A 27,563-nucleotide genomic window follows, 5' to 3' on the forward strand; every position below is an offset into this window, starting at 1 on the left:
CATCTGAAGGTGTTTCTGGGCAGTTCATAAAATGTCAGGTGTGTTGTGGATATCTTGACCCCTGTGGACTAGTAAGAGGCAAGAAAATTAATAGAATTTATAGAAACATCATAAAAAATTTGTGGACAGACCTCAAACAGGCTGTGATGGCAGAATGACCCAAGCATCTCAAGAATAAGAGGCCTTTTTCAAATGACACATGGGAAGACAACACGTTTTTTTTTTGTGTGTGTGTTGTGGACATCTTGACCCCTGCTGACCCCTCAGGGGGGTAACTCCCCTTACACAAGGCTCAGTAATGCTACTTGCCTTCTTTGTGTTCAGTAGTTTCTTCAGAAAAACCACCCTAACCTTATAGAATAATATACTGTGTAAAATGAAGATTTTTGCTGCCTGTGAGGACAACTGACAAGCACCCACAGACACACTGCCTGTCTGTCCTCTCTGTATGGAGTTTCTTGAGCTAAGTTTAGAATTGCTGTTATCCTACTCTGCTGCTGCTCGCCCTGGATCCCAAAAGGGCAGGTAATGAGTATGGACGCCTCTCAGCCTCTCTGGTCTGCTATTGTTGTGCCAGTTTAGCGTTTCCATTTTGACCTGGCCACAGCCAAATGGTGGACTAGCTGAGCCACACTGGCCTACCTCTAATCCCTGTCCAGCTAGCCTCCATTCTTATGCCAAGCCAAGACTCGCGAGATCAAACGGGGGAGAGTAAGTTAAGGAAACATGGCGATGTCTAATCTGTTAAAGGTAAGAGACACCACAGCTCAATGCATTCAAACTGCGCTCCCTGTGCTGTGGCTGTGTGCACCGACACAGCTTTGAACGCAGCAAACGACTGTCTTTAGGCTGCTAAACGTGACATTGCGCCTAAGCGCCTTGTTGCAGCACCACTTTAGAAGGACTTGCTAGCAGGCTGTTTTTGCTAGTCAGGCTAAAGCACATCATGCTACGCTAGCTAGCTGGTGCTAGCTCTCCCTGTGCTATTGCTGGCATAGTAGGTGGTCGGCTAGCTTTAGTAGAAAGCACGGTGAGGCTGGGGCTTGTGCCCAGGCTTTTTTGTTTAGTCGTTTAACGGGAAGGTTTCGTTTAACTTTATAGTTGCTTAAATTTGGTAGTAATAATAATAATAAATTGATATGGGTTGTTAGCGAATTAGCTAGGCTGGTCAGTGAGAGAGGTGGTAAATCCAGGTCCGGAATGTAAAAATCCGCGCCAGGATTTTGCTCCCACTGCCTGGACGGCCGTCCAGGCAGTGGGAGCAAAATCCTGGCGCGGATTTTTACATTCCGGATCCGGATTTGCCTCCGTTAGATACCTGCTGACAGTGACCGGCTAGCAGCCATTTACCTGACATTTCGCGTTACATTGCTTTGAATGGGGGTCGTGCATCACCATCTAACTGTCTGTACAGGCTCATAATAAATGTAATTTGTGTTCCCGGTATGAATATTAATATCGCTAGCTAGCTAACATAGCTAAAGTGGCGGCGACTGGGAGCTCTAATAACGTCGTTGCTGTTTTTCTAGCTGGCTAACGCTACGTTAAAAAAGTTGACCTGACCAAGGCTATTATTTGCTCCTGTCTTTCATATTAACTAACTGGGTTTGTTAAATTGGTCAATAACGGTGTGATTTCTTCCCAGGTGAGGTGACAGTTACCTGTTGGCAGCTGTCACTGAATGCTATGCTTGTCTGTTAGTAGCAGAGACCTCCTCACCCCCTAGTTACCCCCCTGCTGACCACCAACTACCCCAAAGTGTCCAGATACAATAATGTAGCTGCAGTTCTTCAGAAAGCATATTTCTTTGAGATTTACATTATATAAGATCTATGTAATAGTACTGTGGCAATTGCGCTCCAGACCGCAGACGATTCTGGCCCAAATACGGACAAGCAAAGGCACTCAAGGGTCACTTGTGGCAATGATGAGTGTAGTGTGGGCCAAAACCAGCCCAGCAGTGGCAGCCACCCTTAGGGTTTGCCCGAAGCTGGCCCAACTCTAGCCAACTGCGGCTGTATTCTGGCACCCGGGTTGTGGAAGTGTGGTCCAGAATCGGGCCAGAACTCATTTGCTATCTGTGTGTTTAGACTGCTGACCAAAATGTCATGACTGTTTTAAATAGGGAGCCCTAGATGAAGAAGTGCTTGCACATGTCAGGCTTTTGTTTTCTTCTTCTTCTCCTCCTCCTCCTCCTCCTCAATCCTAATTGGAATTGGCTTAGCGGTTCATCAGTGTCTCTCTAATCAATCTCAATCCCTCCCTCAGAACAAAGGGTCCCTCCAGTTTGAGGACAAGTGGGATCTGATGCGCCCCATTGTCCTCAAGTTGCTTCGCCAAGAGTCCGTAACTAAGCAGCAGTGGTTCGATCTTTTCTCGTAAGGCTCTAGACGAATTCAGATTCATGATGATTATTGTTTTGGTCCTGTCGCTTTTACTGGGGCATCAGTGTCATTGTTTTGTCGCTCTCCTTTGCTGCAGAGATGTTCATGCAGTCTGCTTGTGGGACGACAAAGGCCCTGCAAAGATCCACCAGGCTCTTAAGGAGGACATCTTAGATTTTATTAAGCAAGCCCAGGCGGTAAGGAATATGGATATATGTGCTTCAGGTCATGTTGAGGTCCCTAATAGGCCTATGTTGCTTATGAACCCTTAAGTTGTGCTTTAAGTAACTTGGTTTGAGTGACCTTTGCTGACCTAGTCCTGCAGCTGTTATTTTTTTGTGTTTGTTTCTTTGCACCTGTTTGACCAACTGCATGGTTTACAGAGGGTGCTCAGTCACCAAGATGACACTGCCCTCCTCAAGGCCTACATTGTGGAGTGGAGGAAGTTCTTCACACAGTGTGACATCTTGCCTAAGCCGTTCTGCCAGCTGGAGATCACCCTGATGGGCAAGCAGGGTAGCAACAAGAAGTCCAATGTGGAGGACAGCATAGTGCGGAAGGTGAGCGGAGAGGGAAAGGACTTATGTTCTTGGTTCTTGGATGAGTGTGTGGCCTGACCTTTATCCCCTCTCCCCTCTGTTTCTGTTCTTTTGTAGCTGATGCTGGACACTTGGAACGAGTCCATCTTTTCCAACATCAAAAATAGGTTGCAGGATAGTGCAATGAAGTTGGTCCATGCTGAAAGACTTGGAGAGGCTTTTGACTCTCAGCTGGTCATTGGGGTGCGCGAGTCTTATGGTGAGAGGTTATGGAAATGTTCAACAGTTGTACTTTTGTTTAGGGCTGGCCCGAGTAGCATTTTATAGACTTTAGATGCTCTTTGTAGTTTCTGTACTCATTCTCAATACTAGCCTTAAAATGATTATAATTGTAATTATATTTACAAATGTATATTCCATCCAACATATGTAGGTTTACACATACCTATTGTTTTTTACTGTGGATATACCACAGATTACAAAAGGCAGAGGTGCTGTAATGAAAGCTTACAGTCACATCACAGTAAAATGCTGACTTGTGTTCTTTGTTTTAATGACATATTTTGATAAAGGGCATCAATTGGCCATATATATATATATATATCAAGCAGGTTGCTTGCTAAGGTAGTTAACAAACAGTTTGAAAAATGTAAACTCCATCCAAACAAATGTCCTCCCTCCAGACCTCCATTGTTAACAGTTCTGTGTTTCTATTTAAAACAGTCATCAATTCAGAGGAGGCAAAGATAGCTGCAGTTGCCTTCCTCTATCTATAGAAGAGATGTATTGTTTGGCCTTTGTGGCAAAATTAACGCTCCCTCGCCTGACCAGATAAATGCAACATGCCAGCCATGCTCATTTGCATAAAGTAGAAATCTGCTAAACTTGTTCGCTGCGTGGTAAGGCAGGTTTTGCCTCTGCAGCCCTTTTCTGTTGAAATGGATTGGATGTGACAAGCCACACTTGGAAATGGACCAGTACTCTTTCCTATCTGATGGCAGCGGTAAAAAATCTGAATTTCCAGTATGTCTCTGCTTGACGCACCATCCTTCAAGACGCATGGAAGAGAAGCATCCAAACTCTTCTCTGTCCTGCCGCCAAGCTAGTGGAAGGAGTGAAATGCTGACTTTCAAGAGCTCTTTCGAGAGCTCTTAATTGAACATTAATCTTGCATTTATTATTAAAGGCTCATGATTGCACTAAAATGTCTTGTTTCCTCCAACATTGATGTTGCTTGGAGGAGTCAGGCACAGTGTAGTACTTGGTCTAAATGATTACTAAAAGACAAAGCTTCTGAATACTAAATAAGCAAGCAATTACCAACAAGTACTGAAGCATCTGGATTATTCAAGCCAGACATCCGTTATCTTATAAATTTAATGCTAGAGGTGTTATTTCAGTTTGGACACTGAAGCTGTAGCCTACTGGGGGTTCGGTTTGTGTCTTTAAAGGTAGACTCTAATTGACGTTTTTTAATGTGTCCTTTTTGCAGTGAACCTGTGTTCCAACCCTGATGATAAGCTGCAGATCTACAGAGACAACTTTGAAAAAGCCTACCTGGACTCCACTGAGAGGTTCTACAGGACACAGGCACCCTCCTACCTACAGCAAAATGGAGTCCAAAACTACATGAAATATGTATGTGGTTTTTACGTGTTGCTCAGTGTAGCGAGTTCTGTTCCAGTAGTTCTGAACTCCAGTCTTGGAGAAGTGTCCACAGATCCAGCTCGTGAAGGGCTTGGTAATTAGCTCGTAAGATTAATTACCATGTACCCGGCACCCCGTCATTGGAGATCAGATCTACTGTTCTGTGAAGTGATAACCTGGATTTACGTTGATATTTATTGCCTTGTTTGTTAACTGCAGGCAGACGCTAAGTTACGAGAGGAGGAGAAACGCGCACTACGGTATTTAGAGACACGACGTGAATGTAACTCTGTTCAAGCAGTGAGTATTTAGCTTTTGTATCTGTGACCTTGTTATACCTTTTCTGGCTAAAATTGTGGGGTGCCCTGTTTCAATACCAGTTTTAACAAGCTTGTGTGCACTTGGCCTCACCTTTTTCCCTCGCAGGAATCCTCATAGCCATCTTAAGGGCTGTTCTTTTACTTTATTACTGGCAGCAAACCATCTATAGTTTGACTGCTGATACAGCTTCATTACTCTACTACCTGTATAGTTAGTGAGCTAAAGGCTACCCAGCTAACAACAAAAAATTATTTGAAACCAAAGACCATGGCCAGGCAAAGCAATTATTCACAAGATTTCTGTATGTTATGTTCAACATCTCAAAAACCTCTTTGCCTGGCTGCGTGATTAGCACAATGAGGCTACCATAGCCAAAAGCCAGTTGACTTCCAACTGAAGCCTCTGCACCTGTTGAGTCTAAAAAAAAAAAAATTAATGTAGTGAACTTGTTCTGTCCCTGATGATGAGCCGCAGATCTGCACTGGTACGACAGAAAAGTGAGGAGTCCGAGTTGGCAAGGGCATGCTAAAAACTCTACTGAAACAGGCCCAGAAACGTACTTTCCCCATTCCTCTCCTCAGTGTGTACTACAGTTCAAGCAGTATCGCGTGTCCCCATTCAGATTTATTGATTGACAGTTGATCTTTGTTCTAGCTTATGGAATGTTGTGTAAATGCACTGGTGACATCATTCAAAGAAACCATCTTGGCTGAATGTCCGGGCATGATCAAACGCAATGAGACTGACAGTAAGCATTGGGTCAGATGACCGAAAAAAATCTTGTATGCATATTTTTAAGTTGAATATGGATCTGCTGCCGTGTTGCTAAAATGTAAAACATTGTTCAAACAACTTCTGCAGAGCTGCATCTCATGTTCTCGCTAATGGATAAAGTCCCCAGTGGAATTGAGCCAATGCTAAAGGACCTGGAAGAACACATTATCAGTGCTGGACTGGCTGACATGGTTGCTGCAGCGGAGACCATCACGACTGTGAGTGAAGTACAAAACTATAAAAAAAAAAAACTTGTATTGTAATTTGTTTAGGTTTACTTTACATCTGAGAAGTCTGAACTACTAGGGGTGGGGGAAACAGGGGGCCAAAGTCCAGCACGGTTTGCTGATTTCCCTGCTAACCCACCTATTAAACCTGAGTCTTGCTATAGAAGGTATTTCATAAAGTCTGATTTCTCTGTAAAGCAGCTACTGTATTCAACTATATTACAAAGTAAGAAGTAGTTCCCTTGTAGTTTCTCTTATTGGACAAAATGGACCTTCAGTTTAAATTATGTGGCTGACTAAGGAATCCTTCCTAATGACATGTCCCCCAGGGAAGGCATGTTGACAGTGCATAACAGAATCCCAACTGTAAATCAACGAATAACTCCTATGTTTCTGTTCAGGACTCGGAGAAGTATGTGGAGCAGCTTCTCACTCTGTTCAACCGCTTCAGTAAACTTGTAAAGGAGGCGTTTCAAGATGATCCTCGGTTCCTCACAGCCAGAGATAAAGTGAGTGTACTGCAGCCTCCCTGTTGTGTGGTTTACTGTGCGCTGTTGCTCTATGACCCATGACAGTAGCCTGCTTTATAGTAACCATTGATGATCAAAATATGTTGTACTGCTGTCAATACAAATGAGATGAATTAACAGCATGCTTTCACCTCCTAGGCATACAAAGCAGTTGTAAATGATGCCACAATATTTAAGCTGGAGCTACCTATGAAGCAGAAGGGGTGAGTCAATGCAGTTGTGTTGTGCTTCTCAGGAACCTTGTTAATTAAGATCACAATTTCTTCTTTACTCCTCCTACTTTTATTTCCATGTTCCATTCCCCATGTATGTTTGTTTGCTAAATTAAGTATATGTGGCCTTATGCTTATTTGCAGAGTGGGCCTCAAAACACAACCCGAGTCGAAGTGTCCGGAGCTGCTAGCCAACTACTGTGACATGCTGTTGAGAAAGACCCCGCTTAGCAAGAAGCTTACTTCTGAAGAGATTGAGCTGAAGTTAAAAGAAGTGGTAAGGTCTTTTACAATCATGACAAGTCTGGAACATAACTCTTTCTATAAGAAGGTCTGATTTCTTAATTTACCTCTTGTTGTAGTTACTGGTGCTGAAATATGTCCAGAATAAGGATGTGTTCATGAGATACCATAAAGCTCACCTGACCAGGAGGCTGATCCTGGACATCTCAGCAGACAGTGAGATAGAGGAGAACATGGTTGAATGGCTGAGGGTAAGGAGAACACTAGGGTGGTTTAGTATCTTTTAGTCAGGGGGCAGGGGGGGGGTATTTTTTTTTTAATCCTCTAAAAAATGTTCATTCTCTTCATTCTACAGGAGGTTGGTATGCCTGCTGACTATGTCAACAAGTTGGCTAGAATGTTCCAGGACATTAAAGTTTCTGAAGATCTAAACCAGGTCTTCAAAGAGATGCACAAACACAACAAGCTTGCTTTACCAGGTGACTGTCATCACATGCTGTCGTTGTGCTCATGTCTAAACCCACTTAAGACATAGACCTAGCTACCTGTTCTAATGCCCTCCTTTGTTTCCTTGGTGCAGCGGACTCAGTCAACATAAAGATCTTGAATGCCGGAGCATGGTCTCGCAGCTCAGAGAAAGTCTTTGTGTCGCTGCCCACTGAGCTGGAGGACCTTATTCCAGAAGTGGAAGACTTCTACAAGAAGAATCACAGTGGCAGAAAACTCCATTGGCACCACCTAATGTCCAACGGCATTGTAAGTGGGCATTCTGCCTCTCCTTCATCTGGTGGTTATTTACCAAAAAACAGCTGCTGCAGAATTACACAGCCACATTCTGTCTGTCTCTCAGATCACCTTCAAGAACGAAGTGGGGCAGTATGACTTGGAGGTCACAACTTTCCAGCTTGCAGTTCTGTTTGCCTGGAACCAAAGACCCAGGGAGAAGATTAGCTTTGAGAACCTGAAGCTTGCCACTGAGCTGCCTGATGCCGAGCTGAGACGCACACTCTGGGTGAGGGATCAATTACCAAAGCTTAATGAAGGCTGGGGTGGGGATATTCATTTTACGAATTTCCGTGTAAAAGATTCAGCATCGCCATTGACGCGTGGACATGCGCAATTGTCACATCACAGGACGTGAAATATCCTATACAAGGCAAATTCCAAAACGAAAAATTCACAATTCTTTTTTTGCATGACATATCTACCAGAGTCTGGTTATATGTGCCCAATATCATTTATTTTACTCCATTCTTGGGTACATGGAGTGCATTACTCATATCATGGTCTCTTGCATTTTTTATATTGCAATGTATATCACAATAATGTAATATCATGCAGCTCTAACGTATAACTAATCCAACTTTTAAGACAAAAAATAACTTTCTCTACTGTGAAAAGTAATTGAACTTGCACTGAATATCATGACGTCATTATGTTTGCTCATACCATCTAGATGGTAAGATGCTCAGGTTTATTCCAGGTACATTTTCAAGACATTTTGTTTTTTTCTCCCTTTTTAGTCGCTTGTTGCCTTCCCAAAACTCAAACGACAGGTCTTGTCATATGAACCTCAAGTGAGCTCTCCCAAAGACTTTACAGACAGTACATTGTTCTTTGTTAACCAGGAGTTCTCCTTGATGTAAGTACCTGCGCTTGGGTCATCTAGGTTTATCCACACTTTATTCTGACCTGTCTTGTGTGTTTTGTTCTTTTTTTGCCCTCCATTTCTTTCAGTTTGTATGACTAATGTGTAAAAAAAGACTCTGGTTGCTTCATTGTCTGTTGTTTTGCTCTTTAGAAAAAACTCAAAGGTGCAGAAGAGGGGAAAGATTAACTTGATTGGTCGCCTACAATTGACTACAGAGCGAATGAGGGAAGAGGAGAACGAAGGCATTGTTCAGCTTAGGATATTAAGAACACAGGTTTGTCATCGCTGATGGGCGGAGGATCCACTCTTTTATTTCTTTCTTCTTTTAGAGAAACGGGTCATTCATAATTTTTTTCTTCTCCCTCCCCTTTTTAAATGTAGGAGGCTATCATTCAGATCATGAAGATGCGGAAGAAGATCACTAACGCCCAGCTGCAGACGGAGCTGGTGGAGATCCTGAAGAACATGTTCCTTCCCCAGAAGAAGATGATCAAGGAGCAGATTGAGTGGCTTATTGAGCACAAGTACATCAAGCGCGACGAGTCGGACATTAACACCTTCATCTACATGGCGTAGCGCCGTGGTTCCCTCTAAAGATGCTTATTGTTCTGATCAAGGTGAAGATGGTGAAACCTGCAGGAGGTCAGCAGCGGGAGAGGGGTGCCGAAGCCGTGGCAAAACCACGTTGGCTGCTGATCTTCTCGTGGAGCGACGGGCTTGTTTTTAATGACCGACAGTCACACACCAGAATAGCTCATTTAAAGAAAATCCCTGCCTTACCTTACAGTAAAAAAACATGAGTTGAGGATGGGAGTTTTCCGAGGAAAAAAACAAACAAAAAAAAAAGACAAAATGGACTCTATTTTTGCCAACTGGTAGTCAGTATGCATGGTGGGTGGTTTGCCTTTTTTTTTCGTGAGTGTCTACATCTCCAACAGCATGCCGTCAGTGGGAATGTCTTAGTCATCCAAGGACCTGTTTGTGTGTGCCGTGTTTGTGTGCCCCCACCCCCCCAACCATCCGTCTGGACCAGACTGTGTCCACTCTTTTCCTCCCCTGGCCTACAGCTCACACTGCACCTGCTGCTGCTGCTGCTGCTGCTGCTGCCGCCGCTGCCGCCGTCACCACCACCACCACAACCACCACCACAACCACCACCATCATCCTCCTCCAGTGGGCTTTGGCCATTCTTGTAGGCCCCTCGCTCCCACTGCAGCCACACAGGAGCCCTCACCAGGATGGAGGACTTGAGCGTTAGCACTTTACACACTCAGCCACACTATGTCAGCATGGCTTTCTTTCTTTCTCTCTTTCTTTCATCTATTACGCGAGTATGTGTGTGTGTGTGTGTGTGTGTGTGTGTGTGTGTGTGTGTGTGTGTGTGGGTGTCTTTTCCTTTTTCTTTCTTCTCGCAAGTTTTTTGAATTCAAGATAACTGATCAACACGGCGTGTTATGCTGCAAGATGTCCATCCATCCAAGATGTCTCCGGCACCTCCTTCATCGTCCTTTCCTCATGTCTGTCATTTTCTTTCTGTCTGGCCTACACTGCACATCATAAATCATCTGCCTCTACTCCTCCTTTATGAGGAGGACGATATGGGTGTTTAGTAGGTGTTAACAGGTGGTTGATATGTTTGTTGTTGCCGTAGTTGTTATTGAGGTATTACAAGCCAGTAAGGTCACTTAACTTTTTTTTTTTTTTTTTTTTTTTTTTCCATGTGTGTTGATGTTTATTCTTGAGTGGAGGCAGATGATGAACCTCACATTAAAACGTGGTCTTCTCCAGACCTGTCCAGGAAAGGCAGTTTAACTGCTTTGAGCTTCAGGTGTCTGAAGATCGTAGCGGTTGCTTAAGATAAAGGTTAACTCCTGATTAGTCATGTCTGTGTAATCTTTTCTCGGTGGTCCTCAGACGCAGAGGGGCTACCAAGTTATTTCAAGAAGCGTGCAGACCTTAAATTAATGACCCAAAACCTATTGGAATGATTTTCCATTCCGCTCGAAGTGGCTCGCAATACTGAATGGCTTAGTCCCTCACTAATCACACGTCGTTGGCATTGGTGTTACACAGGAATGGGATGTTTTATAGTGTGTTGTCATCACTAAATGTGTCTGAATGGTTGATTTTGTCAAGTTTTAGAATTTCCTGCAGAATAGCCTCATCATGTACCAACACTTTTGAGCCATTTTGCTTAATTGGGCATTTTCGTCCTCCGCTGTTACCAGGTTATGTAGGACTTCCTTTTGATACTGCTTTTCTTTTTGAGCAGCATAAGTCTATTAGCAGGTTAAGACATTTGTTTAGAGCACTGACTGACTGTCTTGAAGATCATCATTTGAGATCTGATACTTTTATGACATTGTAATCACCAGCTAAATCTGTATGATTGACATGGCTTTTTTTATGGACGTTTGTCTCCTAAAGCAGAGCAACAAGTGATCTGAGATCTCTTATTTTGTCAGGCAACTGGAATGATTCGGCATGTGAATATAATCAAAAGTAATATTTTTTTTCTTCCTGACGCAGTCCTGATTATTTTCCCTTCTCTATGTAGAAGCCCTGCTACATGCTAGAAGTCTTCTTGAAATGTAACATTTCATATTGAAGACCATATCAACATGACTTGAGCTTTCTGCACAGGTTTAGAGGGGGCTGGGGAGAGTCCATACATCTGGTGGAATACGAGAGAGTTTTTTAAATTGTCGCAAAATAAAGTCGTTAAGACATGAACAAGGTCGTTCTCAGTGGAGTATGCCGTGAAACGTGCCACTTGAGAGACACCTAGAGTCAGACTTGTGACAGACAGTGGTGGTGAAATGAACTATTTAATGTATGATCCAAAACCACCAGTGAACCACCTATCTCGCCTATATCATCTCAGATGCACATTTATATCCTCTTTGATGTCATAATTCATGGTCAGTGAGGGAGCTTTTAGAATCAGGCAGATTTTTCCCATCACTGTGAAGAGCCACTTAATTCCGCCCCATTTAGCGAAACTGCTGGAATTCCCATTTTTAATGAATGGGAATTTCTTTAGTCCGCATGGCACAGGATGTAGTCAGATGCGGCAACCGACCAGTTTGCACGGATGGCTGATGCATGCTTCATAAGTCAGTTGTTTCTTGTGTTGTTGTCTTGCACCGAACTCCTCCAGAGTCGTGGAAAGCAAGTAAGAATGAAGTCGGTCGTTTTATTTAACGCTAACAGAGCGGGTGTGGAAATGAGCAAATTGGCAGCCGTTGAACAACGAGGTTCGGTGTTGTGTTTCTAATCATTTACTGGTATGAACTTGCTGGAATGATTTACAAGAAGTTCTGTTTCTCCTGGCTGGTCTTTAATTCTCCTGACCTGCACAATCTGATAAAAATGCATTCACACTGATGCAAAATAAGCAATAATCAGGAAAGCGTTCACCACTTGAAGAAGGCAGGCAGAATTTATTCTAGACACATTTGAGGCCTGACACATTTGGCTAGAACCTGCTGTGCCACTCATAAGCCAGTGTGTTTGGACTGAATTCCCCTTTGAATCTCTGGTTGGAAGTGAAGAGCCGCAGAACCGGATGGGGTCTGGTGTTACACACGAACGCAAGGATGTCTGGACCGTTTGAGGCTTGTATTTGATTAAGATGCGAATGGAGAAGGTTTGAGAAGTTGAACTCTGTGAAGTTCCAGCATCGACTGCCCTTCTCTAAATTACAAAATGTTTGCTCTTCCTTCATCTGCTGCCATTGTCCTTGTTTTTGTTTTTTTACTCATGTTCACAATACTGATCTCAGATCTTCATCCAGACATGACACTGGTTTTCAGCACCTCTGTTTGTAAAGGAATGTAGGAGTGTGTGTGTGTGTGTGTGTGTGTGTGTGTGTGTGTGTGTTCTCTTCTGCCCATTTTTCACATTCTTTCTACTGTTACTTAACCCAGACACAGTCTATATGCTGCATTAAGGCATATAATCAGTATTTGGCATCCTTGTTTTCGTGTGTGTGTGTGTGTGTGTGTGTGTGTGTGTGTGTGTGTGTGTGTGTGTGTGTGTGTGTGTGTGTGTGTGTACATGGACAAGCATCGCAAAGTTTGAATGGAGCTGTCGGATCAATTTTCAGTGTTAATTCCTAAGTAACTAAAGTTTCTGCACTCAGCATTTTTTCCTCTAGGAAAACGAAAGTGAGAAATCGAGTCTGTTTAGTGTGGAACTCCACCTCTGTGACATGAATAATAAAAAAACGAGTCAGATATTAATTTAATTATTACACGTGCATTTACTCTGCCTAGGATTGTCTAAATAAACTTTTTTTTTAGGATGTGCAGACGTCGAGATCTGTAAACTTGAAGAATTGGGTTTTCGAATCCTGTACTGAATATATCACGCGAATGTGTGCCACTAGCTGCAGTGAGGGGTTTGAAACGGCGGAGTGCTCGAGTGGACTGTTTTGGTGTACTCCATTCATTTATTATTATTTTTTTTGAATGAGTTTCTTTTTCTTTTCTTTTTTTTTTAAAGTTGTTTAATTTATTTCCTTGCAAAATAAAGATGTCTTTTAAGGAGGCTAATATGGCCTTGACTTCAGGCGTCCCGATCCTACTGCACTATGTCTTTTTCCGCACCACCCACTTGAGTAAGGGATCAAAAATGGTTTTCTGCCTTTGTTTAATCAGAGTCATCTGAGAAGTGAGTTATACTGTCGGGTGTACACTTTGTTGTACAGTTCTTCAAGAGGCACCATAGAAAAAAACACTTTTGGTCCCAATGAAGAGCCATTTTTGGGAAGAAGTGGTTGGTGAAGAACCTTTAAATTATGAAAGGACCTTTACATTGATGACCTTTTTTAAAAATGTTATATCTGATTAACAAAAATGCTTCTTTAAGAAATCAAAAAGGTCATTCCAGTCCTGGGAGGCTGAATTCCTGCACAGTTTAGTGCTTTTTCTGGTCAAGCACACCTGATTCAACTCTAATTGCCAGGTTTAGTAGGTCTGTCAGAGCAGGAGAAGCCGCAAACTGTGCTGGACTCCCGGCCTCCATTGCCCACCCCTGCTCTCTGACATTGCTCAAAGAACCCTTTTAAGAGTGTGGTCAAGGCCGAAACCAGGAGTGCCCAAACTTCTTGAATTGGTGGGACCAATGTTCTGGGAGAACTGGATAAGAAAGTTAATAAAATGTATCAGTTTGGAAATTGTTACAAATCCATTCCCAAGGCTCTGGGATTTCTGTGAATCACAGCAAGATCCATTATTTCCGAATCGTTTGACAATCAGCAATGTTTCTCTAAAATGATCCCAGCAACACTGCAGAAACTCATCCAGGAAAATCACAAAAACAGACTAATGACTAAGGAACTGCAGGTCTCACTGGCCTGACATGGTCAGCTTTTACAAGTCCAGTGTTAGAAAGAGGCTGGGCAAAAATGGCATCCGTGGGACAGCTGCACAGCCAAGATGTAATGCTGACCAGGAGGAACGTCCTCTCACTTTTAACACCTTTAAACAAATGGTGCTCAGCGTTCTGCGGACTGCAGAGTTGCCAGTGGAGCTTTGTGGAAGACATGGGTCCTGTTACGAGATAAAGCTGACCCAGTGTTCCACATTACCAACAGTCAAACATGGTGGCGGTAGTGTGACGGTGTGGGGCTGTTTTGCTGCTTCAGCACCGGTGCACCCAGTCATAATTGACTGAACCATGAATTGTGCTCTTCACCTGAACATCCTGCATGTGAATGTTAGAACAGGCTTAGATTTAATATAGTGATTAATGAGTAATGAATATTTCATAAATGTTGATAAAAATGTTATTTGATATTTGCCCATCAGAATTCTGAAATATGAGCTATTAAAGTTGTCATGGTGATTGATGTGGTCAGGATAGGCTCTCCACACAGACACAAGTATCTCAAACCATTTTTCAGGTGGTCATTAGCTTCCATATCTCCAGTGCAAAACTAAACTTCAGATACCGAACACATCTTGGGAGATCGACTGTGTTTAGGGATCGGGTTGGACTGTATAAATTTTGTACTGAACTAGTCCTGGTTTCCGTCCGACACTTTTTATGTAAACAACTGTTGTCCAGGTTTAGCCAGCAGGTGGCAACGCACCTCTAAGAAAAAGAGCCTCATGCATTCAGAAGCCAGGCTTAATGCAGAGGGTACACTTAGATTAATGGCATTTATGTGTGATTCAATGTCATATACACTGTTATCTATAATTGCAAATGACATTGCAAAGGGACAATCTCCCTCCCTTCATTTTCCCATCTATACAAGATTACTATATATATATATATATATATATATATATATATATTATTTGTGGGCGGTATTTATTTCTTTATATTTCTTTATATAGTATTTTGTTATGATACTGATAAAGGACAGATCATCCTGTCCTAGGATGCCCCAGTTTCTCACCCCAAATATAATACATCCAGTGCCACAAAGCTTTAATTAGGTTCAACCCTGTCCAGTCTAATTCTAATTTTAGCTCTTTAAATCTTAGTGAACTTTTTCCTTCAGTTCTCAAAAGAAGAGAAAGGTTACCTATCTCTTTAGAAAAGATCTAGGGCTCCACTGAACTACAGCCAGAGCCATACTGTCCAAATGAGGATGTATGAAACAGCAGTCTACTCAGGAACAGATCCTCCCAAGATCTCTCCAAAAACATGCTGTGAAATCGACCCAGAAGTGACATAAAACCACTAACAACATCTAAAGTGGAGTACACTGTGTTTCAAAGTAAGATGGTGGTGGCAGTGTGATAGTTTGGAGATGCCTGAGGGAACTCTGTATCATTCTGCTCTGTATCAGAGAATTCTTCAAGAGAATGTCAAGTTGTCTGTCCAAGAGCTGATGCCGAAGCACAGTTGGGTCATGCAACAAGACAATGACCCAAAGCACATATGTAAGCATGTCTACATCAATGATTTAAAAATTCGAACTTTAACTTCTTACTTGGTCAAGTCAAAGTCAAGACCTAAACCCAAGCAAATTGTTTCATCAAGACCAGAAACGGTCAGTTTATTCTCGAAGGCCTACAAGTATCACTGAGCTGAAGCAGTTAGGCGAAGAGGAGTGAGCCACCATTTCTCCAGGGTGTTGTGAGATACTTATTTAGAACTACGGAAAGCGTTGTTGTGATTATTGTTGCTTGGTGGGGTGTAACCACCTATGGAAAAAGCCCACCTATGGTCTCTAATTCAGTGTTTGAAATGGTCACAAATCCAGGGCGAATACTGTGTAATGGCGTTATTTATGGGCAGTATTGATTATTGATTGATTGACCAGGATGTCCCAGTCTCTCACCAAATCCAGAACCTCCCACAAGAGCAAATAATGCGCTATGGCATTGGTATATAAATACCCATACAAATGATTAACTGTAAATTCTGAAGCCCTCAGTGTGTTCCCACTGTGGTGATAGTCTCTCAGCATCTGTATAAAGCACATGCAATGGCAGAAATAGCTTTTTGCAGTTGGAAACTATCAGTTAAAGGGGAAGTCCACTAGGTTTCGAAATGTCTGCACAATTCAGTGGTTGCGATGTAAACAAAGTCATTCAGGGTGGCTGAGTGTGTAACTATCTCTGACTGTAGTACAATGGTGGTAATAGGAACCAGAGGTTCCAATTTCTACAACTCGTACTAGACAAAGTACAGCCATGTGTTAATGACTCAGAACCACCAGTGGATCTTCACACATCTTCTGAGATTCATATCTAAAAATCCATAAATCAGAAAGAATGGTTTCTTAAGGTAGGCCTTGTTTGAACCTCTCGTTTAATTTTTTTCCCATTAAAAAAAATAATTTAACTTTATTCTCATCATAGAACCACTGCAAAAAATAAATATAAAAATATGTATCCAGTATAAAACCTTATACAGAAATATGAGGTAGCTATATGTATTATGTTTCTGCGATGCAGCTTTTGGAGGCAATAAACTCTCCACACGTCTGGATCCAGCATCACCTCTGTGAACATCTCTGATTTGGGTTCTCTAGAAAGGAGCATTAAACCTTGACCTAAATGACCTTGTTTACATCTCAGTTAGCTGTGTAGGGATTGTGAAACGGCAACCTGCTGTTACCACGGCTTTTACTGGCTTTACAGGAATATAAATGCCAGACTAATAACATGCTCCGATTTCAGTTGATTCCCCGGTATCTACTCCTCTGTAATGTAGCTGTGATGTTAGATTAAGAAGACGCCACTTCCTCAGTGCTGCAGCACGTCCTCCGTGCGGTGCCTGTTCCACATACACTCCGCCCACACTGTGTGACGTGGCGCTTATTCAGATTCAACGGCAAACAATGCATTGCGAGACACCTTTTGGGCTCTTTTTTTGTCGCCTCGCATATTTTTATTCATGTATGAAATAGTTTAACATATTAAAATGCATGGCATATGTAAATATATGCTTAGAATATGCTTAAAATAAGAAAAATATAAATGCCTCACCATGAACACAACATCTGTTTCTGGAGCGGGGTATTTATAGCTGTTACGCGAACTCTACAAAATGCCCGGATGAACCTCGGTGGTCCGGGGTGCAGGCTTCAAACCTGTAGCTGCTTAGCGGCAGAGTGGTTCAATTCCACCTTTCGGGCGATAGAAACTGACAGGTAATGTCAAAGTAATTAAACGTTACTTTTTTGAGTATCAACAACCTAAGAGACTTGAGTGTGTTTATTAAGAACATTTTAGGACTTTTAGGAAATTCCCACTTGGAAGGAGAGCCGTGGTGTACTGGTGGACGAACGAGGACAGACACTGGACTGACATGTCCTCAAACAGACATAGCTAATATTTCATTAATATTTCATTCTGTTTAAAACGATGTGTTTCTATTATGTTATAAACACGACTGCTTGTCCCCCTGTGAGCAGTTTCCAGAAGTTTCTAGACATGCAGATATTAGACTGTGCTCAAATCCCCACAACACACAACATCTCCAAGAGCAAAGTCCATGTTCAATAATCTGCGCAGGACCCTACTTAGCCAGCCAGCCAGCTACCTTTCTGCAGCTGGCAGATCATTGAACCTTAACATGAATAAACGTGATTTCTGTTCAGATTAGATTTTAGGGTCTGAAACAACACGAACGCCCTGGAATAAAGGTGTGTTTTTCTTTGTTTACTTCTGTTTTCTGTCCCGTTTCTGTCTGTTTTGTGTTTTCTGTATATTCAGCAGTACTGCAGCAAACAGGAAGTATATTAGAGTGTTTATCCATATATTCAGAGTATGAGTATTTATCCATATATTCAGAGTATGAGTATTTATCCATATATTCAGAGTATGAGTGTTTATCTATATATTCAGAGTATGAGTATTTATCCATATATTCAGAGTATGAGTATTTATCTATATATTCAGAGTATGAGTATTTATACATATATTTAGAGTATGAGTATTTATCTATATATTCAGAGTATGAGTATTTATACATATATTCAGAGTATGAGTATTAATTCATATATTCAGAGTATGAGTATTTATCTATATATTCAGAGTATGAGTATTTATACATATATTCAGAGTATGAGTATTTATCTATATATTTAGAGTATGAGTGTTTATATATTCAGAGTATGAGTGTTTATCCATATATTCAGAGTATGAGTGTTTATCTATATATTCAGAGTATGAGTATTTATCCATATATTCAGAGTATGAGTATTTATACATATATTCAGAGTATGAGTATTTATACATATATTCAGAGTATGAGTATTTATCTATATATTTAGAGTATGAGTATTTATCTATATATTCAGAGTATGAGTATTTATCTATATATTTAGAGTATGAGTGTTTATCTATATATTCAGAGTATGAGTGTTTATCCATATATTCAGAGTATGAGTGTTTATCTATATATTCAGAGTATGAGTATTTATCCATATATTCAGAGTATGAGTATTTATACATATATTCAGAGTATGAGTATTTATACATATATTCAGAGTATGAGTATTTATCTATATATTTAGAGTATGAGTATTTATCTATATATTCAGAGTATGAGTGTTTATCTATATATTCAGAGTATGAGTATTTATCCATATATTCAGAGTATGAGTATTTATACATATATTCAGAGTATGAGTATTTATACATATATTCAGAGTATGAGTATTTATCCATATATTCAGAGTATGAGTGTTTATCTATATTTAGAGTATGAGCATTTATCCAGAAAAAAAAGTATTGATATCATACTTGTACATTTTTCTACATCTGTATTAAACAGATTAAACACAAACAAATTGTGTGGCATTCACTTTTGTCCATGATATTTTCCACACAACTTGAAGACAGCATCAATGTATTTATTGTATTTAATGGATTTAATGAATTTTATTTTCAATAATGTCAATAACACTGCTTAATTTGTTTGGGATGTTGGGATGCCTATTTTTTGACTTATTAACATTTTTCTTTTATTGCACTTCAACATCCAGAACTTAAATTTCAGAGTGCTGTAGTAAAATAATTGTGGATAACAATACAATACTACATAGGAACTGTTCTTCTACATAACAGCAGCCTAAATAACAGTGGCTGGGGGCCAAACTGAGTGTTTTACTATACTGAACATTATATGAACTATATTGAACTTCAGATAGGGGTCCGGGGTCAGTTTCCATACTTGCAAACATTTTCACAGTATACTGTAGTTGTAGCAGAGAGTCCTTCAGAAGGATGTCAGGCCATCTTTCTGTAAGCTGATGATGTAGCGCCGTTTGGGTCATGCATCAGGACAATGATCAAATTAAATCACTTTTATTGTAACATCACATTACACAGATGTAAAGATGAGTGAAAAACAGGTAGTAAAAAAAGAACACAAATATTTACGAATAGAAATACTACACATTTACATTACACACACACTATACACACTCTGTGTACACTATTGCACTGGTAATTAAAGTAATTTAAATGTACAGGTTTGATCTAATCTCAAATGTTTACATTACTATTTACGGAGACACTGGATGGGTGTGAACTGAGGCGTAGTGTGAGTGGGGAGACGTCCCTGTGGGAGCAGTGAGACTGAGCAGAGGAACAGTTCCAGTAAGTAAGTGCAGGGTGCAGAGTGTGTCTGTAAAGGTAAAGGTGCATGTATTTGTCACTGTACAGCAAAATGTGTCCTCCACATTTAACCCATCTGTGGTAGTGAACACACACACACACACACACACACACACACAGGTGGGCAGCCAACTCCAGTGCCCGGGGAGCAGAGAGGGTAAAGGGCCTTGCTCAAGGGCCCAACAGTGGCAGCTTGCCAATCCCGGGAATCGAACCCACAGCGATTATCGATGGCCCAGCTCTCTAACCGCTGAGCCACCACTGCCCCTGTCTGGGGTGGAGGTGCGATGAGACAGGTGAGATAACTCGTGGACTGGAACACTGCACATTGCTTGGGGGTAGAAGCTGTCTCTTCTACAAGAAAGTAATCAAATCACAGGTTAAAACATTAAAAAATAAACTTTAGTAATGGTCTATTCATAGTTCTGACCTAGACCTCTTTTTAGGAGCATCACATCACATGAATACTGCAGTCTAAACCCTTTTAAACAAAACGGGTTTTTTTCTGATTGCTTAAGCCATTGCTCACAGGGCCTTCCCGGGGTTTCCTGTGGTGTCGTGCTGACCAGCTCCACAGCAGTCGGAGGTCTTGAAGGCAGCATCAGTGGCCCGGAACAGCGGAGCAGAAACTGGAAAACGGACCAATCAGCGTTGGAGACAATTTCCCTCAGCCAATCACAGCGCCTCTTGTATCGGAACGTCATCGGGAACGGCCGAACATGTCCTTGACGACATATCGGTGCCTGACGGGCATGTGAGCTGAGAGCTAGCCGAGGTGCTCGGAGCAATGTAGGTGCTTGATAAGGCCACGCAAGCCGAAATTAAGCGCTGTCCCGTTTTTCCTCAGGTACGTCTAATGTTTAACACACAGAACTTCATTACTTCTCCCGGAGAGCCGGCGCTTCACTTTCACACTGGGCGGAGATTAGCATCGTGCTAACAGCAGCAGCAGCAGCCTCTGTTTACAGACACTAGCCAACAGCGTAGTAAATGCAGTGAGGACTTCAGGAGTGTCCACTGAGACGTATTTGGGGTGTTTATATATATATATATATATATATATATATATATATGGAGCCTTGCTCGTAATAAGACCTGGCCACTAGATAATACATTATCTCGTGGCCTCTCCAAAATGTTTGCAGCCACTAGAAACTCAATTTGTGGCTTTAGTATGTTATCTTGTATTTTTCTTTGCACTTGAGCATGTTAAACTTCAATTTAGGAGTGGTTAGTTACTAAAGACTTCAGCTATCACTATTTTTGCAGAGAAAAATGGCAGAGTTCTTTACAACAGCATCCTAAAAGTCACTGAGAAGTCAAGTCAAGGCAGTGGAGTGGAATAACCTTCCCCCAGGACCATCATGGTTCAACATTGGACGAAATGATACTATAGACTACATAAATTGCAATGTGATATAAGACTAGAACAATACCATAAATATGAACAGAGAAAGATGACAGACGGGACGCAGTAAACAGACGGGACAGTGCAGGGCAGACACAGCACTCCGTACTGAATGTGTGTGTGGTGAAGATAAGGTACAGCGATATGTAACATGCGATGAGTTATAGGTATACGTTGTCAGCGGATAAGGTTCGTGAACACAGCAATTCCTGGACAGCAAAGGAAAAAGGAAGATGTTGCGGTCATGGGAGCCTTGCCTTGACTTGTGGACCTCTTTCCAGTATACTGGGATTTTGACACACGTTGAAACATGCAGTTGGTCTGACAGTATCCACAGTTTGCTCAGAAAAAAACATTTTGTGCTGTAATTTAATCACACTAATACAATATCATCTTTCCCACCCTACCTTCTGTTTTTTATCAGTTATTTTGCCCACCACCTGAAAGAAAATGCCGTTACACAAGTACCCTCCACGATTATGGGAAGCCATGAAGCTGCAGAAGGGCATCTACGCTCGTCTGCCGCAGCACTACCTCAAAGCTCTGCAGGACACGACCCCTCCCACCCCAGTGCACTGGAAACCATTGGGGGTGAAATACAGGGTCAGTCCCAAAACAGGCCAGCGGGAGCGTGTGCAGGACATCCCCATCCCCATTTATTATCCACCAGAGTCCCAGGACGGCCTCTGGGGTGGAGAAGGCTGGGTATCGGGACAGAGATACGCCAATAATGACAAGGTGGGCTGTTGTAAATGGTGTGGAATGATTTGGGGATTAGAAGCCTGAGCAGGAGAGTCACAGCAATGCAGTGTTTAATTTCTGACCTCTCTCACAATGTCTGTTTTTTAGTGTTTTTTTACCTAAAGGGTTTGTTGAATTACGGGGCACAATAACTGTGCTGAGTTTTTTCATATTAAACATTTTTGTTATTTGTCATTTGACAGTAGATTTAAATATGATGAACTACACACAAGATGTTTTACTTAGTTTTCCTATAACAAGAAGTTAAGAAGTGTATTTTTTTCACTTTGAGATTTGGTCACAACTTTTAAAACAACCCTGGTAGAATTTGTGATTTTTTGGGTTTTTTTTTTTTACTGATTTTTTTTTCAATGAATAATAATGATAATGATGATAAAGCAGCTTTTCTTTCATTCATGGTAAGTGCTTTCCCCTCATGTTGTATAATCCAACAACGTCAGTGGAAGCACCAGATAAAACATGCAGGGGTCTGTCAGGAGCCCAGTAACTCACTGACTCTTTATACACACACACACAAGCATGCAGATCACAGGTGAGGATGGTTATCTTTAGTAGCCAATTAAATCTAGTTAGTGTGTGTGTCTGTCAGCTTGTGTATATGTTATCATGCCATAACTTCCAGATAACTTTTGGCTTGACCTGACCACTAACCATGAATAAAAGAAAAGTTGTATTATTATTATTATTATTATTATTCTCTGAATAAATCAAATAAAACTATTAAAACCAGACACAGACACAAGATTAGTTTCATCTATTTATCTGCGGCCAGTCAGGAGTTTTGAAAACACTGATTTCAAACTTTTAAACTGTGGAAATGTTTAAACCTGGAATGATTAGAAGTATGAATCTATATCGATTTTTCTGCTGATACAGTTGAAACCAGATGTTTACACACACTGTATAAAAAGATACACAACTGTTTTTTCCCTCACTAACCGATCTAAACCTCTAGTTTTAAGTCAGGATTAAAAGCTTTTAATAGGTTAATTGACAACAATTGAGTTAGTTGGAGGCACATCTGTGGACCTCAAACACACGGTTTCCTTGTGTGACATCATGGTAAAATGAAAAGGTATCAGGAAAAAAAAAGAAATCAGGACCTTGCAATGAAATGTCTATCAGCATTCTGGCATTTAGCAATTAGTAACAAGTCTGGTAATCCTAACTGACTTAAAACTGGGTAGTGTCTTTGTCAGGGGGGCATAAAGTATTTAGTTAGCCACTGATTGTGCAAATTCTCCTACTTAGAAAGATGAGAGAGGCCTGTAATTTAGGTACACTTCAACTATGAGAGACAAAATGACATTTTTTACCATAATTTATTAGTTTAAGCCAGTACATGTCCAGGCCCGTCTGAAGTTTGCCAGAGAGCATATGGATGACCCAGAAGAGGATTGGGAGAATATCATGTGATCAGATGAAACCAAAATAGAACTTTTTGGTAAAAGCTCAACTTGTTGTGTTTGGAGGAGAGTGAATGCTGAGTTGCATCCCAAGAACACCATACCAACTGTGAAGCATGGGGGTGGAAACCTCATGCTTTGGGGCTGTTTTTCTGCAAAGGGACTAGGACGACTGATCCGTGTTAAAGGAAGAATGAACTGGGCCATATATTGTGAGATTTCAAGACAAAGCCTCCTTCCATCAGTGAGAGCATTGAAGATGGAATGTGGCTGGGTCTTCCAGCATGACGATGATCCCAAACACACCACTCGGGTAACAAAGTACTGGCTCTGTAAAAAGCCAGTCTCCAGACCTCAACCCCATAGTAAATTGGTGGAGGGAGTTGAAAGTCTGTGTTGCCCAGCGACAGTCCCAAAACATCACTGCTCTAGAGGAGATCTGCATGAAGGAATGGGCCAACAAACCAGCTACAGTGTGTGCAAACCTGTTTAAGACTTACAGGAAACGTCTGACCTCTGTCACTGCCAACAAAGGATATGTTACAAAGTATTGAGTGGAACTTTTGTTATTGACCAAATACTTATTTTCCACCATTATTTACAAATAAATTCTTTAGAAATTAAAAAAGAAAATATTTTTTTTCTTATTTTGTCTCTCACAGTTGAAGTGTACCTATGATGAAAATTACAGACCTCTCTCATCTTTCTAAGTAGGAGAACTTGCACAAACAGTGGCTAAATACTTTTTTGCCCCACTGTATGTAAACGTCTGGTTTCATCTGGACGTAAACCGCTGTAATATTTGGATCAAATCCACTTGGATTAGTTTTACAGAGACTTGAACTATTAAATTCTGCAGTGAAATGAATAAAATGCAGATATTTGTCCCACAGTAGCCCAGCATTGCCTTAACATTAGGTTCTTCCACAATTTCAGTTTGAAATCTCAGTCATATCTAAACACCGGCCCAATGCCGATATGGAAACCCTTTTTAAGCAAATATCTGCCGCTACTTTTATGATTCTACTATGATTGTGCATCCATAATTTGATCTGCAGTGTACTTTTAATAAGAAGTTGCTTGTTATCCCCTTAAATATCCGTCTTTCATGAAATAGCAGTATTTTAGACAGGTGTGTCCAAGAATGACGTTAAATACTGTTTATTTGCAGCTCTCTAATAAGGTGAAGAAAGTCTGGAAGCCTCAGCTCTTTAAGAGGGAGCTGTACAGTGAAATCCTCGACCAGAAGTTCAACATCACGGTCACGGCTCGTACACTAGATCTCATTGATGCTGCTTATGGCTTTGACTTTTACATCCTGAAGGTAATTTACATTTACGGCATTTAGCAGACGCTCTTATCCAGAGCGACTTACAAAGTGCTTTGCTATTTACCCAAGAAAACCTCAGCTAGTTAGAATAGACTAATAATACAAAAGATACCTCCAAGCTTAGACATTGCTAAACACAATACAATAAGGTGACCATAGTACTCTAATCGTCCAAGTACTCTCTGAAGAGGTGAGTCTTCAGTCTGCGTTTGAAGACAGCGAGCGACTCGGCCGTTCGGACATCCAGGGGCAGCTCGTTCCACCACTTTGGTGCCAGGACAGAAAAAAGCCTGGACGCTTGTCTTCCGTAATGTTTGATTATGCTCGATATGAATGTTTGAGTTGTAATGAACGAGTAGGCTATTCAGAGTAGTGGCCAAAAATATATACCATAACTGTGGAGGCATCTTTCTGTATTTTTGTGTTTGTGTCGGGCTCAGACACCAAAGCAGGATTTAAACTCCAAGTTTGGGATGGACCTAAAACGTGCAATGCTTCTCCGGTTAGCTCAGAAGGACAAAGACCTCTACCCGGACGATCCTGTACAAAGGGAGATGATCTATAACAAATACAAGGTACAGAGAATTCACAAAAGCTATGAAACATTTGGTTGTTACTCTTTGTTATGTTTGGATTTTTAAATGTGATTTCCGTTTCTCTCCTCATCTTCTGTATTTTGGTGAAGCAGCAGTTTGAAATGCCAGCAGAGGAGGCAGAATGGGTAGGGCTGAGTCTGGAGGAGGCCGTGGAGAAGCAGAGACTACTGGAGCATAAGGTACTTGCGATTAGTCAGACTCAACGTTCTAACTGAGAGATTCTAATCTTCACAGTCTACACAGGTCCACGTCTGTGCATCATCTCTTAACAGCTTTGCAAGTGACCACACACTCTTAAAATCTGCATACGCTTGTGTAAGATGCCCTGTCCAATGTCCAGTCTTACAGTTAAATAGAATATCTAATTTATACAAATGGGATATTTTCAGGGGGAAGAAATTCTTGGCCAGTCATGGCTTTTCAAAAGTCCATTTTATTGTCCTATCTGTTTATAGACATGACTTGGAGTTTCTCTTGGATACAGTGCCACACACACGAAATGAAGATAATGAAAATGTGTCTTAAGCCCAGTGGGAATAACTGAACTCTGTGGTCGTCTGATCACCTTTGTCCTGTCTGGATTCACATCTGTGTTTTTCTAGGAATTTGAAAAAAATGGATTTCCACTGGTGGCCACTGCTACACTTTGTATTTAGTCTCTGCACATTTCCCAGACCCCCTGGTAGTAATTAAACACTGTCCAAATCATAAAACAAAAGCTTCCTAAAATCTCAAAATGAAAATAAAATCTAATTGTTATTGGAACTTTGTTTTGCCATAACTGTGGAGGCATCTTTATGTATTTTTGTGTCGGGGCTCAGACACCAAAGCAGGATTTGTTTTGCCCCAAACTTAACAAAACAGGGTCTCTTAGACTGGACTGCAAGAGTTGTGAATGTGATCATGTGACCATGTGATGAAAACATTGCGCTCCTAAACACTCTCGACCTGTGCTGATTTTATTGCTGTCTGAATGTGAGAGTTTTATCACTGAGGAGATGTGGATAAACTAATCCAATCTGAGTAAGGCTATAGATGGGTAGGTCCACTGGCTAAGTGTTGGCTCAGTTATTGGGGGATTTGCGAGAGCAAAAGGACTCGGGTGTTCAGCGAGTTTCGATGAAGGTCATTGTAAGAATAACAGCTTTGCGTCAGGAATTGATGACTAACATCATAAGAGATCAAACATTGCACATGGCTTGTTTAAGATGAATTCGCAAAGGAGGCTGGTGGATGGTTTGGGGTGTAAGCTGTCCTGTTGGTGGTGCTGCTTCTAGTACTGGATGCTCCAGCACAGTCCATTGCTATCCATTTGCTATCAGCCACTGGTAGACTTGCTTAGTGTGCGTTTGAAGGCCTGATCCAGTGTGGCTTAATGAGGTAGGCTGCTTGCTCTGGAATCAGGCGCTTTTTGGATAAAAATGTAGCTTGAGGTGATGTCTCAAGCTTAAAGGACTTATGAAAAATCCTTGTTGCAGAACCTGCAGAGCACCGTGCTTCTATTCACCAGTAAATGCAGCAGTTTCGCTTGCCTCCATCAAGTCATAGTCACTGGACCTGGTACTTATACACCAAGTCAAAGGGCAGCAAGGAAAGCAATTAATCGCAGTAGTTATTAAATAACCATTTAAATGAATGAATTAATAATTTTTTACGTAATTGTCTGATTAAATTATTCAAAATGTAGAACTGTAAAGTCCTGTTGAACAAAGTAGGGCAGTTTAGAACCAGTGTACACATTTTACATGTATTCAGTGCCTCCAAACACTGCCAGTAGACATTCGTCGGTCTTCTACTGTGGGTCGGTTCATATTTCCTATTAAGGTGTGTCTGCTTCTTGTGTGCGGAGTGGAAAAATTAGTAGAGAAGCAGAATGAGATGTCACACGGTCACGCTTCAATGGATGTGAGCTTGGTACACAGATTAAAGCTTAAGCTTTTCCGTATGCAGAGATGATGAATAACAAACAGGGCTGTGTATCGTCCACTACAGATTCCAGCAGCATTTTCTAAAACGGTCAAATCTTTTTTTTGTGTGTGTGTTCTGTCTCAGGATCCAGAGCCGCTGTACAAGAGCTGTGTGGAAAACCTTGTGAAGAGGCTCGCCATACAGAAACTGTCAGAGCCTAAGATTGTGGAAAAGAAGGACTGAAGAGAGGACCAGTGCAGTAACATCATTCATTTGGGCTTTGCTTTGGCCTTTTTACTCTTCTATCAAGGACCGTTATAATACGCCAGTGTTGTGTAAATATCAAGCATCTGCTCAGACAATAAATTCCTCACATTGATCAGATATGGTTTTGGTAAGGTGTTTGTTTGCAGTAATGTGGTCTCCCAGATTGGCTACGGTTTGGTTTATTGGAAGGTTTACTATCTATTCTCCTTCACACCAGTAGATGGCAGAGATATCTCTTTATTTCCATGACCTCATATCTGAGGAAAGC

General features: G+C 41.3%; 2 protein-coding genes and 1 non-coding gene across 4 annotated transcripts; all 3 read left to right on the forward strand.

Annotated features, from left to right (window-relative positions):
• The first annotated feature begins 554 nt into the window (after positions 1–554).
• Positions 555–13,084, forward strand: cul5a (cullin 5a). The gene is made up of 19 exons (XM_072692230.1): positions 555–750; positions 2,269–2,378; positions 2,482–2,581; positions 2,768–2,944; positions 3,041–3,182; positions 4,416–4,561; positions 4,790–4,870; positions 5,546–5,639; positions 5,753–5,883; positions 6,294–6,401; positions 6,561–6,625; positions 6,779–6,911; positions 6,997–7,128; positions 7,233–7,356; positions 7,458–7,633; positions 7,728–7,889; positions 8,401–8,519; positions 8,679–8,802; positions 8,910–13,084. The coding sequence occupies exons 1-19, from the start codon at positions 727–729 to the stop codon at positions 9,102–9,104; spliced, it is 2,343 nt and encodes a 780-aa protein (XP_072548331.1). The 5' UTR covers positions 555–726; the 3' UTR covers positions 9,105–13,084.
• A 3,960-nt stretch (positions 13,085–17,044) lies between these two features.
• On the forward strand, positions 17,045–17,131 carry trnastop-uca (transfer RNA opal suppressor (anticodon UCA)). Its single transcript has one exon. It is a non-coding gene; the product is annotated as a tRNA-Sec (tRNA).
• Positions 17,132–20,292: 3,161 nt separating this feature from the next.
• Positions 20,293–27,412, forward strand: mrpl28 (mitochondrial ribosomal protein L28). Of its 2 annotated transcripts, none has more exons than XM_072692231.1 (6): positions 20,293–20,465; positions 21,451–21,764; positions 24,366–24,518; positions 24,965–25,099; positions 25,210–25,299; positions 27,173–27,412. In XM_072692231.1, the coding sequence occupies exons 2-6, from the start codon at positions 21,477–21,479 to the stop codon at positions 27,269–27,271; spliced, it is 765 nt and encodes a 254-aa protein (XP_072548332.1). In that variant the 5' UTR covers positions 20,293–20,465; positions 21,451–21,476; the 3' UTR covers positions 27,272–27,412. The 2 variants fall into 2 exon arrangements, with proteins under 2 accessions (XP_072548332.1, XP_072548333.1); XM_072692232.1 differs by having other exon boundaries at positions 20,297–20,465; positions 25,213–25,299.
• The last annotated feature ends 151 nt before the right edge of the window (positions 27,413–27,563 follow it).

This window comes from Salminus brasiliensis, chromosome 11, assembly GCF_030463535.1.
Source record: "Salminus brasiliensis chromosome 11, fSalBra1.hap2, whole genome shotgun sequence".
NCBI classification, from domain to species: Eukaryota; Metazoa; Chordata; class Actinopteri; order Characiformes; family Bryconidae; genus Salminus; species Salminus brasiliensis.